Below are 12,013 nucleotides of genomic sequence, written 5' to 3' on the forward strand. Positions count from 1 at the left end.
CTCGTCTACTTTCATTTCTCTTTTTGTCATATTTTCTACGTTTCAACCGAAAGAAAAGTTTATTTTATCTGTTTTTTTTTCAGGGTGCATGTTTTTGGGGATGGGGTCGGCATGTAGCCAAGCCCGGATACGTCCTGGGATTGGGTGTTTGTCTCCGTGCTGGCGGTGGTAGGTGATGCCGAGTTTAGTCAGAATGTGCCGACCCGTTTCTGTGAGGGTGAGGCGCTCCAGATGAGCCTGACGCTGCGCTTCGATTAATTCGTCGAGGGTGTTATGGAGTCCTAATTGGAGAAGAAGTTCTGCATTACGCATCCTACACCACGCCCCTCACTCAGCAGATAACCAAATCACGCTCGTCTGGATTCCAGCACATGCCGGCGACGTTCATCCGCACCTCACCAACCTTAACGAGGTCGCACACTCCGTAGCACGAGGCCTGGTCAACCGTGCCGGAGACAGCGCAGGTGTACCCGCGGAACGCGATCGCCTCACCAGCTACAACGACATCACCAAAGCATTTTACCTTGAAAGAAGAACCTTCCCCACCCCTCATCACAAGCTAAACAGAGCGCAGGCAACCACCCTCCGCCTGTTACAGACAAACACGTACCCGTCACTACATCGATACCACAAGATATACCCAGACATTTATCCTAACCACACCTGTAAGGTATGCAAGACCTAGGTCGCTTCGCTCCCGCATATGCTGTGGGAGTGTAAACACCAGTACCCGTCCGTTAACACCGAGACCCTCTCGTCGAGATGGCATGCCGCCCTGCGCAGCTCCCACTTCGACGACCAGCTTTGGGCGACCCAGCAGGCCCGCGAGGCGGCGGAGAGGCAAGACCTCGACGTCCCCACGTGGGAGGCCTAGGCCCAGCCAAACAAATTGCTGGTCTCAATAAAAGTTTATTCCTCCTCCCTCCTCCTGTTTTTTTTTGGCTTGATTGTCTGGTTGCTTCATGTGGTTGCACCTAACAAACACATAGAACCCTTCAGTTCCACTTGCACTTTTCGCTCAGTTTATAGTCGATTGCGTCAGCATGTGCGAGCTGCCAGGAGTACAAGAAGACAACGAAAGAAATCACCGCCCATGCACTACGTACAGACGGTTAACCATCAAAGCTGAAACGTGCCGCCCCGGTTTTTATCACTGCGTTAACCCCGACCCTCAACAAAGTCCTTCTCAGTTATTGGTTACGTATGTTCAGAGATCCTAATTGATGTTAACCGCCCGTGCGTTCCCTTCTTCATATTCAGTGGACCAATGGTGAGTAGTAGGGCTCGTCCAGTTTCTGTGGCGCATACGTTTTTTGCCCACGGATTAGTACTCCATTTTTAGCGGACCAGTGGCGAGTAATGGGGGCTGCCCAATTTATGGGGCTCATACGCGCTTGGAGTTTTTGTGTACATAAGACGGACTAACTTTGGTTTCACCTAAAAATATACAGCCTCACTGTAAAAGAAAACGTAATGCCCCATTGCCATCCTACATTGTTTTAGTAAGAACATCCGCAGGCTTTCATTCCTTCAGTGTGCACTATAATGTGCCTAAAAGCCTTATTTTCCGCTCAGCAAAGGAACGTTCCTGTCGTGAACAACAGTCAAACCACCGATATACAGAGATCAGCAGCCGCTAATCCGGGGAGTCGAGTTTTTGTCGTGCGCGTACTCACCGGAAGATTATCTTCCCGCTGTCCAGGTCGGCCTGCGTGAATCGGTACACCTGGCTAGCCATATTGTCGGCGTGAAACAGGGCCCCGTTTGGGATGTCCCGGCGTGTGTACTGAATCTGTGACGGGGGCGAGTCGACGTCCTCGTAGCGCAGGTCTTGAGAAGTGAGCGGCCGCTCGGAGTCGGCTACAACCTGGAACACCCGGTCGACCACGCGAACCGGCGGGTTGTCATTGCGCATCGTCACCGAGATCCTGCGTACATGCACACACAGCAGGTTACGGAAGCACTAGCAAGTGTCTTGTGACGCGTTAGCTCTGAGGGAAGTTAGAGAAATTTAAGACCACACTGATCAAAGGTGCCGAGAAAGCCACCGCGGTGGTACGGTGGTTACGGTGCTCGGCTGCTGACCCGAAGGTCCCGTGTACGATCCCAGCCGCGGCGGTCGCATTTTCGATGAAGGGAAAACGCTAGAGGCCCGCGTACTTAGATTTAGGTGCACATTAGAACCCCAGTTGGCTGAAATTTCCGGAGCCCTCGAATACGGCGTCTCTCCTAATGGTATCGTGGTCTTGTCACGTAAAACCGCAGCAATTATTATTAAAACGTGCCGAGAACAGAATGACGAGAGAGCAGTGCAGAAGTAAAAAAAAAAGGATGCCGTGAAAGAACACGGAAAAGCGATGCTCTCTTGACCTACTTCTTTTCTCGACTTTACTATAACCAAGTAAATAACGGAGGCACGTAACACTGGTCACCAATAAGGCCTTCTCCTTGTAATCTGTCGTCGACGGTGCAAAGTCTGCACAGCCCGCAATACTGAGCACGTCTACTGCGTTCACGTATTTTCAAAGTGATTCCGATACCCGGAAAATAACGCATTAGATATGATGAGACAAGCCTCACCCTATTTAATATGCGCCGATAGCCGTTCGCAATTCTGTTCGTAAAAGCATGAACGAGCTGAACATATTGTTAACATCAAGTAAGGAGCGAAGGTGTTGGCCAAGAACGAACATTCCTTACGATCCAAGAATCTGGTTGTATTCGGCAATTATTCTCCACATACCGTGGAAAACGAATGCTGACGTCTCATACTATCTGAAGAATAGGTTTGCTAGAATCCAACATGTTGGCGTCGTGCCCTTATCGTTACTACGCTCGCATTAGGTGAACGCGTTAAGCTTCTTACAGCGCGTTTTCAGTGAGCAAGGTTGTGCATCTGACGCTGCTGTGTAGGTTTTCTTGGTCGCTTCTGATGTGGTTATCGTAAATAGCCTTGAAAACCTTGTCGAGTTACACTTTCTGAACAGCAAGACGTGTCAGCAATTTCATAGGTAGCACGCACAAAAAAGGTATAGCCATGTCAGTGACGCAAAGTCACTGTCAGTTGACCCGACCTGCAAAATACAGTGCTGGTGCATACGTGCAAGCCAAGGGAGCAACGTTCTCTTATGCTTTTAAGGACATGCGAATCAACGTGATGATCAGACAGATGTAATGAAATGTACTGAAAAGACATGAGAGTCGTGTAACGACATGGTCAATAAACATGATGATCAATAAACATGAAGCGTAATGAAAAGATATAAGGGTCAGACAAGTTTCCATCGGTCGCGCAAGTGACTCGGATGCATACGAAGTCGAGGTGGAAGCCGGCAGACGGAAACAAAGTGCGGGTAGGTTGAACGAGCAGGAGAAAGTGCCTTAGACAGGCTGTCGGGCGATTCCATAGGAGGGCCTATCTTTGTCGCAGGCGCCTTTTCATCCTTGGCGTGTTAGTTTTAAGCAGGTTACTGTGGACGCCATGTCCCATATATATATATATATATATATATATATATATATATATATATATATATATTATATATATATATATATATATATATATATAATGTATGTATGTATGTATGTATGTATGTATGTACAGACGAGTCCATTGTTAAAGGGAACACTCGCGTTCAGGGTATGTCCGGATTTCGCGCTCCTACAACAGCATTGTGGCTTAGATTTGCATAATACTACTGGTGGTTGACAGTTCTGAACCCCTATGACAGACTGTTAACATTCACGAACAATCGTTTCACATGCACTAGCCCTTAGGGGGCCAACAAAATGAAAGGTGTTCATTCGAGTGTTCCCTTTAACAGTGGACCGTATTGTACATATATGTATATATGTAAAGTAAGTGCGCTCGTTACCTGAAAGTGCCGTACAGCAATCGTTCTCCCTGCTCGTAGGCCACAAAGTCGAACTCGTCGCGGCTGTTCTCGGAGTCGTCGTGCCGGTACACGAGACGACCGGCCTCCATCTGCTCCGAAGTGAAGTTGAGCACGGCGCGCTGTTCGACGCGTTCTCGGGTCGCGTCTAGAAGGCGTAGTTCGCCGTGGCTGGGCGCGCGTGTGACGTTGAAGCGCGCCCGGCGACCCTGCAGCAGCGGTCGCAGCCCTCCGAGCGCCGTCTGGCCACCTTCGGCGACGGTCAGCTCTTCGCTGACGAGCACGGCGTCCTTGGGCATGTGGCACACGCGGAACTCCTGGTCGCGGGCCTGCGCTCCGCCGTCCGTGGACACACGGAATCGGAACACGTCCGACACGCGCGTCAGGGCGCGTCGTTTGAGCTGGTAGCGCAGCAGGCCCTGGTCAATCTGCGTGCATAGAAGGCATTAATGTTGAAGGATGACGAATAGGTGGTCATTATAATGGTATGGCATCGGTAGACAACGAATACACGAACTCGTTGTCCAGTGCTGCTCTACCATAATTATAAATGTATAAATGTATTAGTGTAATAGTAAGTCATAGTAAACCACAAAAATGGTAGCCGGTGGTGTTTCGCGTCCGAAGATGATCAGTGAAATTGTAAGAGACGATGTGCAGTGGATAGTTCAAGGTGAATGTTGACAAACAAGAATCTCGGTATACTGACGTTTCGACACCCGGCCTCTTATAGAATGCAGCGGTTTTCACTGCTGTAAATGGCACCAGAAACAATTATGCCGAGCATTGATGAAGGAAAATGCAGAAAAGAAAACTAATGGTCAATCAGGGGTGGGCATAATGAGTGCCAAAAGAAGGGCTACAGACTCATGCATGTATACGTACAGTTCTGTTCATGAAAAGTGCAGCTATGTGAATATATCTGGGAATGGCTTCGGTCTTGCGGTTGATCTAATAGGCTGATAACAGTGTAACGTCACCAGCCTGACCTCAGCACGGCTGGATCGTACTCCTAAACCCTCACGTATTTCAGTTGTTGAATTCTGCCATTCCGTGTTTAACCCATCTCCTTACCTGCAGCTGCGTGAATTGACTGCCTGCCGCAAGCACCACAGGGGCTGCGGCGCCGTGCGGGAGAACCGCTAGCAGCAGGTTACCGGCCTGCGGCGGCTGCTCGAGTGTGTAGACGACGGCGTCGGCAGCCGACGGCTTGGGCCACGAGGCGTACGTGAGATGTGCGGCGCTTACGACGCCCTCGAGCACACCCTCGAGGGTAAGCTGCTCGTTGTGCACCGCCTGAACGCTCTCGAACGACAGCCGGAAATCGTACGGTCCTGCTCGAGCGCTGGCGCACGAGATGAAGAACTGGAAGCTGTCCGAGGCGGCTGAGTCTTCGTCGGGCACGCTCACCGCCGCGCCGTCTTTGCCAGGTTCTGGCTGAATCGGTGGCGTCGGATGAGGATCCTCCTTGAGTCTATCCACGTACCGGACCTTGCCGCGCACGATGTGCCGCTGGCTGAAGTGTCCCACGGGAGACCATCGGCCGGTACTCTTGAGTCGCTCCAGGGTACCGCGACGAGGCGGCCTTGTCACCTGCAAAAGAGGGAGTGAGATGATTGGAAGAGGCCTTGAAACCATGTGTAACTGTACGAAGTGAATTCCTACATGAAGCAAGGTTGCATTCGCATCTATGGCACCGCGTTCTACTCTGTCTCAGGGCAGGCCATCGAAAAAAAGAAAGTACGTTCATCATGCTGGACCACTTAGTTAATCGGTCCCACAGTTAATCGGTCCACAGTTAATCGGTCCGATTCATGTATTTCATCTATGAATTATATTATTGCGATAGCAATTATATGGACTGTCTCGGCTGAATTTTGCCGTCGCCGTCGCCGTCATGCACCGTATATGTATAAGTATGTATATATAAATAAAAGTCCCAAAGAAAAATAATTCAGAGAAAAGCTTCCGAAGCGCGGAATCGAACCAGGGACCTCTTGCTCCGCAGCGAGTGGCGCTAGCCACTGCGCCACGAAACGCAGATCCTCCACGTAGCTAACGGCGAGCGTTATATACACATTATTTACCGCTGGACGGACTCAGAGACGGCTGCGCTTATAAGCGTTTCTTCATTACCAGCGAGATGGCGTTAGGAGCGCGACAGGCGCAATTAAAAAGTCGTCAGCTCGCTCGCTCGCTTCTTCTTATACTTGCGCAGGGAGAACCTTGCCCTTCCGCTGTCTGCTCGCGCGGTTTTCTTGTGCTGAGGGGAAGAGGGATGTTTCACGCTTTCACCGTGATGTCCGCGCTCATGTTACGGAGCGTACGAAAGCCACTCGAGCTCAAGGGACGCCGCTAAACGAACAAACAGAAGATGAGCGCGAACTATCAAGTGTCACAGCTCGACACTTGAAGCACGCTAGTTTCCTTCGCTGCTTCGGCCGCCTTTGCAACAGGAGCGCTGTTCAAACTGAGAGTATCCATTGGCGAGCCTCACTTCATATAGCATTAGTTTCTTGCTATCGCATTCATTGCTTCGGCCTTGCGGCGAAACTGTGACTTTTTAGTTTGTGTACTCTTCTTTCGTTTTTGTAACGACCGCACCTTTTAGAGTATAAGCTTGAGGTGACTCAAGACGTATCTTGATCAGAGTTCTACGTAATGCGTTAAAAACAATCGATTACTTGTAATCAAATACACTTTCTTGTAATTGATTACCGGTAATCACTTTTTATCCAAAATCAAGTTGTGACCAATCTTTGACGGCAGTTCTCCTCCCGAAAAAATACGCGACCGCTCTGTATGGACCCGCTGTGATCTCAGATGTTACAGAGCCCGTTTTTTCACCCTTTCCTTGGTCTTACCTGCAACGCCTTACCCGAGCGCCAGCAAACAGCGAAGCGCGATGCTTCATAGAGAACGTGGACACTAGCAACGAAGCACTGCGTAACTACGAGCTGGTGCGCAAGGTGTTCCTACGTTGTAATGCCGACCTTCCCACCAGCGCATGCATTGAGAGAGTGTTCAGTGTAGCAGCTGACCTCTTAACGAGGAAACATGGAAGAATAAGTGACGACAACTTTGAAAAACAACTCCCGTTGAAAGTTAACAACGTGTACCACTATTTCACGGAAACCACAGTAAACCACCCAGCCTTCACTCAATCCTTCATCCTTCTCTCTATATATACAAGTCACAGTAGTCCTAGTATACTTGTGTTACAGCAATAAGATTTCGAAGGAAAGTAACGCAAAAGTAATCGATTACATTTCTGTAATTGCCCAGTTACTTTTCGGGGACTGTAATTGACCACTGTAATCAATTACATTTTATAGGAAGTAATTGCAATTGTAATCGGTTACCTATTTTTTTTTGTAACGTTAACAAGTCTGATCTTGAGAGACACGCCAGTACATACGGCTTATTTTGGCAATAGTACCTTGACTGTAGTACCGAGACATAGTACCGAGGCATAGACTGCCGTCGACTGACAACTCAGGACGAGCGCCGACTTACAACTCAGTTGTCAGTCGGCGCTCGTCTGTGTCTGTCTGTGTCTCCTGTCTTCGTCTAAGTCGCCCTGCATTCCTCCGAGTTATTTTTGCCGTATTTGATTATTTTCATTGTGCACCTCTTGAGCGGTTGAGTGCGCTTATGCTTGCGAGCCGCATTGTTTCTCGCTGTTGAAGCGATGCAGTCACAGTGCAGCAAATGATAACCTAATTACTTTTCTTCTTTACCGCCAGTTGCAAGAACCAAAACAATTTATAACGAAGGAGGGAAAAGAAAGAAGTCTTCTTCGACTGCTGTTCGTACGTGGTACACACACAAGAACGCGTACCTCGTAGCGTATCTCGAGGTTCTGGTCGGGGGCATTGGTGACGGCGGACAGGTTGGCAGAGCTGATGGTCGCCCACCCTCCACGGGCCACCATGAGGCCCGTGTTGTTGACCAGGGCAAGGCTCAGCTCGAAGGTGACCACGCGCAGCACCACCGTTTGCGTGCTGTCCGAGACGGACGGTCCGCCGCCCTTGTCCGACACCCCGAGCGCCACGTGCGACTCCGCCTCGCGGCCCCGGTGCACGAAGCTCACCAGGCGCCGGTCAATGTCCTCCTGAAACGTTCAAGGCGCAATGCTGAGGCATAGCATCCTATTATGGCTGAGGAAGGCCACAAGCAACACTCGACTGTTTCAGCCAGAGGTTTCGATGCGAGACTATCATTATATGCAGACAGCTCTTAGCTTTAGCGGTATTGGATGTTGCCGACTCACGCGTCGACATAAAACGACTTTGCGTGCTAAGCATAGATAGCTGGGCTAGCTGGTTTTGGATATGGCTGTTTAACATGATACTGGCGAACAGGACATGGACGAGTAGAGGACGAGACAGGAAGCGTTATCTGTTAGACAGCCGTGAGGTGTACGATGGTTTTACGTGAGTGCTGTGCAGATGTGGTTTAGCTGCTGCTTAACTGCCCGGCTGATTATCTATCGTTACGCGCTTTGGCACTAGTGACTTCTCCTGGAGTATAAAAAAGACTGTTTTTGTGTAGAATAAAATTTAGTTAAAGCTGGCATTGCTGGTATCACTGCACTCGTCCGTGTCCTGTTCGCGATATCATGTTACATAGCTATGACTTTGCATGCACGAGACGGGGCGTACAGGTATGGTGACATAAATGTATAAATCACTGCCGGTTTGCTCCCCATCGGCGGCGAGTTGTTTTAGATGCGAAGTATCTTATGGCGGAGTTCAATCCGGTGGTGGTGGTGGTGGTGGTGGTGTGCGGCGTGACCACCCTTACTGCGCATGCGCATACCCTCTCCACACACCTCCTCTCCACCCCCTCACCATTCCTCCTGTCCTCTTACCCTCTCCCCTTCCCACCTTTCCACTTTCCCTCTCCCCTCCCCTCTCCCATACCCCTCTCCACTTCACCTCTCCCCTCCCCCTTTCCACTCTTCCTCTGAAACGCGGGCTAGACATGCCGAAATTCTCTCCTGCGTAACGCCGCGATGAGCACCAGCGCATGCGCGTCCCCTCTCCCTCTCTCTCCTCTCCTACGCTGCCCCCCTCTCGCACGCCTGTCGACCGCGTTCCCCGCTCGCCCTGTGAGAATTAACGGCCAGGCTAGAGGGAACACAAGACGCGCGTAGCGTTCCTTTTCGCGTTCCACGACGCGAGGTCGGTAGCATGCCCAACGAACGCCAACGGAACGCGATAGTGCAAGTGCTCCGGCTTCTCATCGCCTCATTGTCCCCTCTAGCGGGAAATGGTGTAATTTTTTCGTCCACTTTAATTTGTTTGCCGTTGTCTCGTAATTATTACGCCTCAATTAAGAACTACAAATAATGTCCCCTGTTATTTCCTCGGCTTCGCTATCTGTTGGCTTTATGGATGCTCGTGAGTGTGTTTGCATGTGTGCGTGTATATGCATGCAAACTAAAAATTCCGGGAGAGGGTTTGAATACCCGAACACCCCCTCTGGATAGCCTATACTCCTGCCCTTACGATAAAGGTAACGAACTTGACTGCTGTGCCACAAGCGGAGTATTTGACTTATTCAGGGGCGTAGCCAGGTGGGGGGGAGGTGAGGGGTTCACCCCCTCCCCCCAAATGTTTAGTTTTGCTTGCGTATATATACAGACACACATACAAACGCACGCACGAACATACATAAGGTATGGTTGACACCCCCTCCGCCCGGAAAAAATTTCTGGTTACGCCCCTGGGCTTATTGTTGTTCATTATGTTTAATGTTTTATACATAAATGGGTTCAAGAATATCCGACAGCCCTTTATGTTATAGTTGTGACTATAGGATGAACAGGTGGAGTTGGAACGGCCATACAACGCAAATACCAGATATATAGTCCGCAGTTTACTGGGGCCAAATTCACAAAACTTCTCTTTCGTAAGTGCGTTTTCCATTGGCCAGCTGGCTCGCTAATGATATGTTCCGTATGGTGATTGGCTGAAGTATTCTCTTACGAAAATTTTTAGCGTACGACGGTTTTGTGAATACGGGCGCGGGGGTGTCCGAATGCGTGGCAAAGAGTAAACGCAGTTGATGAAGGCAGAGAACGAAATGATGCTAGAATTTTGAGAAATGCGCGTGTATAATTTCGAGTTAGCTAACATAAGAAGTACTTTCATCATAATGTTACTTTGTATTACACTTTTACAAACGAAATTAGCCGTATATACAAGAGACACACGTCAACTGAAGCGAAGCAAAGTTGAAGTTGCACAAACTAACACCATTGCGAGCTCTGCCGACTTTCAAGATAGCGGTAGTTGTATATCGATGGGAGGATGACATTTATTCTGCAGTAAACATAAGATAAATTGACTTTGATGATGATAGCGATGATATATGCGATTGTTGACTATGTTGTCTTGACTGCTATGTTATGTCTTTAGGTGATAATTCCTCTACATAATGTGTGCGCGACTTGCTGACTTCAGAACTTCATATAAGGGACATTATTCTTTATCAAGGGCGATTCTTTTAGAACTGACCCATATCATTGGGCTATAGTTTTGTTACAAATTGTCCGATTAGGACAATTAGGAAGGATGAAAATTTAATGATCCGTGCCGTTTCCTGGTGTTGCACATCAAAAACTGGGACGGGCCATTAAAATTTCATCCTTACTAAATGTTTTGCCGCTAACCGTATTAAAATGGGATAACTTATAGCAAAGCTACAGCCCAATGAAATAGCTCAGTTTTAAAAGAACCACCCTGTATTTTCGAAACGTCATATTGGAGTGTCATGGTGTTATTCAAGTTGTACATTGCAGGCACGTAGCCAGGATTTTTTTCGGGGGGGGGGGGGGCAAGATTTAATTGTTCGAAAGAAAGTCTTTCCATGGCAAAAAGAAAGAAAAGGTTGCCCGGGAATATGGAAGGCTGGACGAATATCGAGGGGGGGGGGGGCTGCCCCCTCCCCCCTGCCTACCTGCTTGGTACATTGTATCTGCTGCGTATTTGTTATATTCTGGTGCTACTGTGAGAACTGTCTTATATGTAAATTTTGGACCCTGCATGTTCTGTGTTCTACTCCTGCAAGAGCTAAGGAGTAGCCGGTGCCTTATTTGTGCGCCAACATATCCATATGTCATGTAAATAAAAAAAGTACGACAAGTGCGGCTGTGTTAGCAGAACGTTTCAGGCTAGCTCTAACGCGTAGCTGTGATACCTGTGTGAAGGTCCTAAGCGGTTCTCCCGGCCTGTCGGCGTGCTCCATGAAGCCATCCTTGTCCCCATCCCCGAGGCTGAGCACGGTGTACACCAGCTGCGACGGCTGCGTGTCCTCGTCATCCGCGTGTAGGAGGTCGGGAGAGAGCACCTTGCGCGTGCCTTTGGCGAGCCGTAGCTGCTTGCCCGGAGACACCTGAACACAGCGCACATGAAAAAAAAAACATGAATAAGACAAGATGTCGACGTCCCGTCGAGGGAGACCTGAGCCCGGGTCTTGAAAACCTGCAGGACCTCTCAATAAAAATTATATCCATCCATTCATGAGAGATGGTGGTCAGACAAACTAGGAAGGAAGGAAGGAACACAAAAGAGAGAACGTTCAGAGAAATTTAAGGGGCCCCTGAATAACCCCGGCTAATACCAAGAAATGCCGGATTCATCTCTTCCGGGGACTCCTGCCCTTGTGCAGCAATTAGTGACGCAAACAGGATGATTCGCGTGACGTCATTAGTGTACAAGCTGCCCTCGAGTGTTCCCTATACGAGGGGCGTCGCTTTTGACTTGTCGGCTACCCCATTTTGCCATACCGTCTCACGCCGGTTATTCTTTATCGTCTTGTTCGGCTGTCGTGTGCGATCAACTGACTTATCTCGTATAATGGGTTTTGTACTGTGCGAGTTGAAATAACAGCGTGTAGAAGAAAACCGCCGAGTCGTGACAGGCACAAAGCTCAGTACATTGCCTAAGCACCCTCTAATAAAATAAGCAGCGAGGAGGAGATAGAGCCTGTACGAAGGGAAGCGAATGTGAGGAAAAATCGCTCTCTCACGTTCTAACTGGCAATGGTTTAGGTATCGTTTAAGGAGTCATAAAAAAACGAGATTCTGTCCGTTATTCTCGAACACCAACGTA

General features: G+C 49.1%; 1 protein-coding gene across 1 annotated transcript in view; it reads right to left on the reverse strand.

Annotated features, from left to right (window-relative positions):
* Nucleotides 1-12,013, reverse strand: part of LOC119386133 (chondroitin sulfate proteoglycan 4) — a 52,532-nt gene that overhangs the window by 13,996 nt on the left and 26,523 nt on the right. Inside the window, exons 5-9 of the mRNA XM_037653476.2 lie at nucleotides 11,100-11,294; nucleotides 7,735-8,007; nucleotides 4,968-5,486; nucleotides 3,876-4,321; nucleotides 1,677-1,928 (exon numbers count right to left, since the gene is read on the reverse strand). Coding sequence (XP_037509404.1) covers nucleotides 1,677-1,928; nucleotides 3,876-4,321; nucleotides 4,968-5,486; nucleotides 7,735-8,007; nucleotides 11,100-11,294 — 1,685 coding nt within the window. The remainder of the gene's footprint in view (nucleotides 1-1,676; nucleotides 1,929-3,875; nucleotides 4,322-4,967; nucleotides 5,487-7,734; nucleotides 8,008-11,099; nucleotides 11,295-12,013) is intronic.

Source organism: Rhipicephalus sanguineus, chromosome 3 (assembly GCF_013339695.2).
Source record: "Rhipicephalus sanguineus isolate Rsan-2018 chromosome 3, BIME_Rsan_1.4, whole genome shotgun sequence".
Lineage (NCBI taxonomy): Eukaryota > Metazoa > Arthropoda > Arachnida > Ixodida > Ixodidae > Rhipicephalus > Rhipicephalus sanguineus.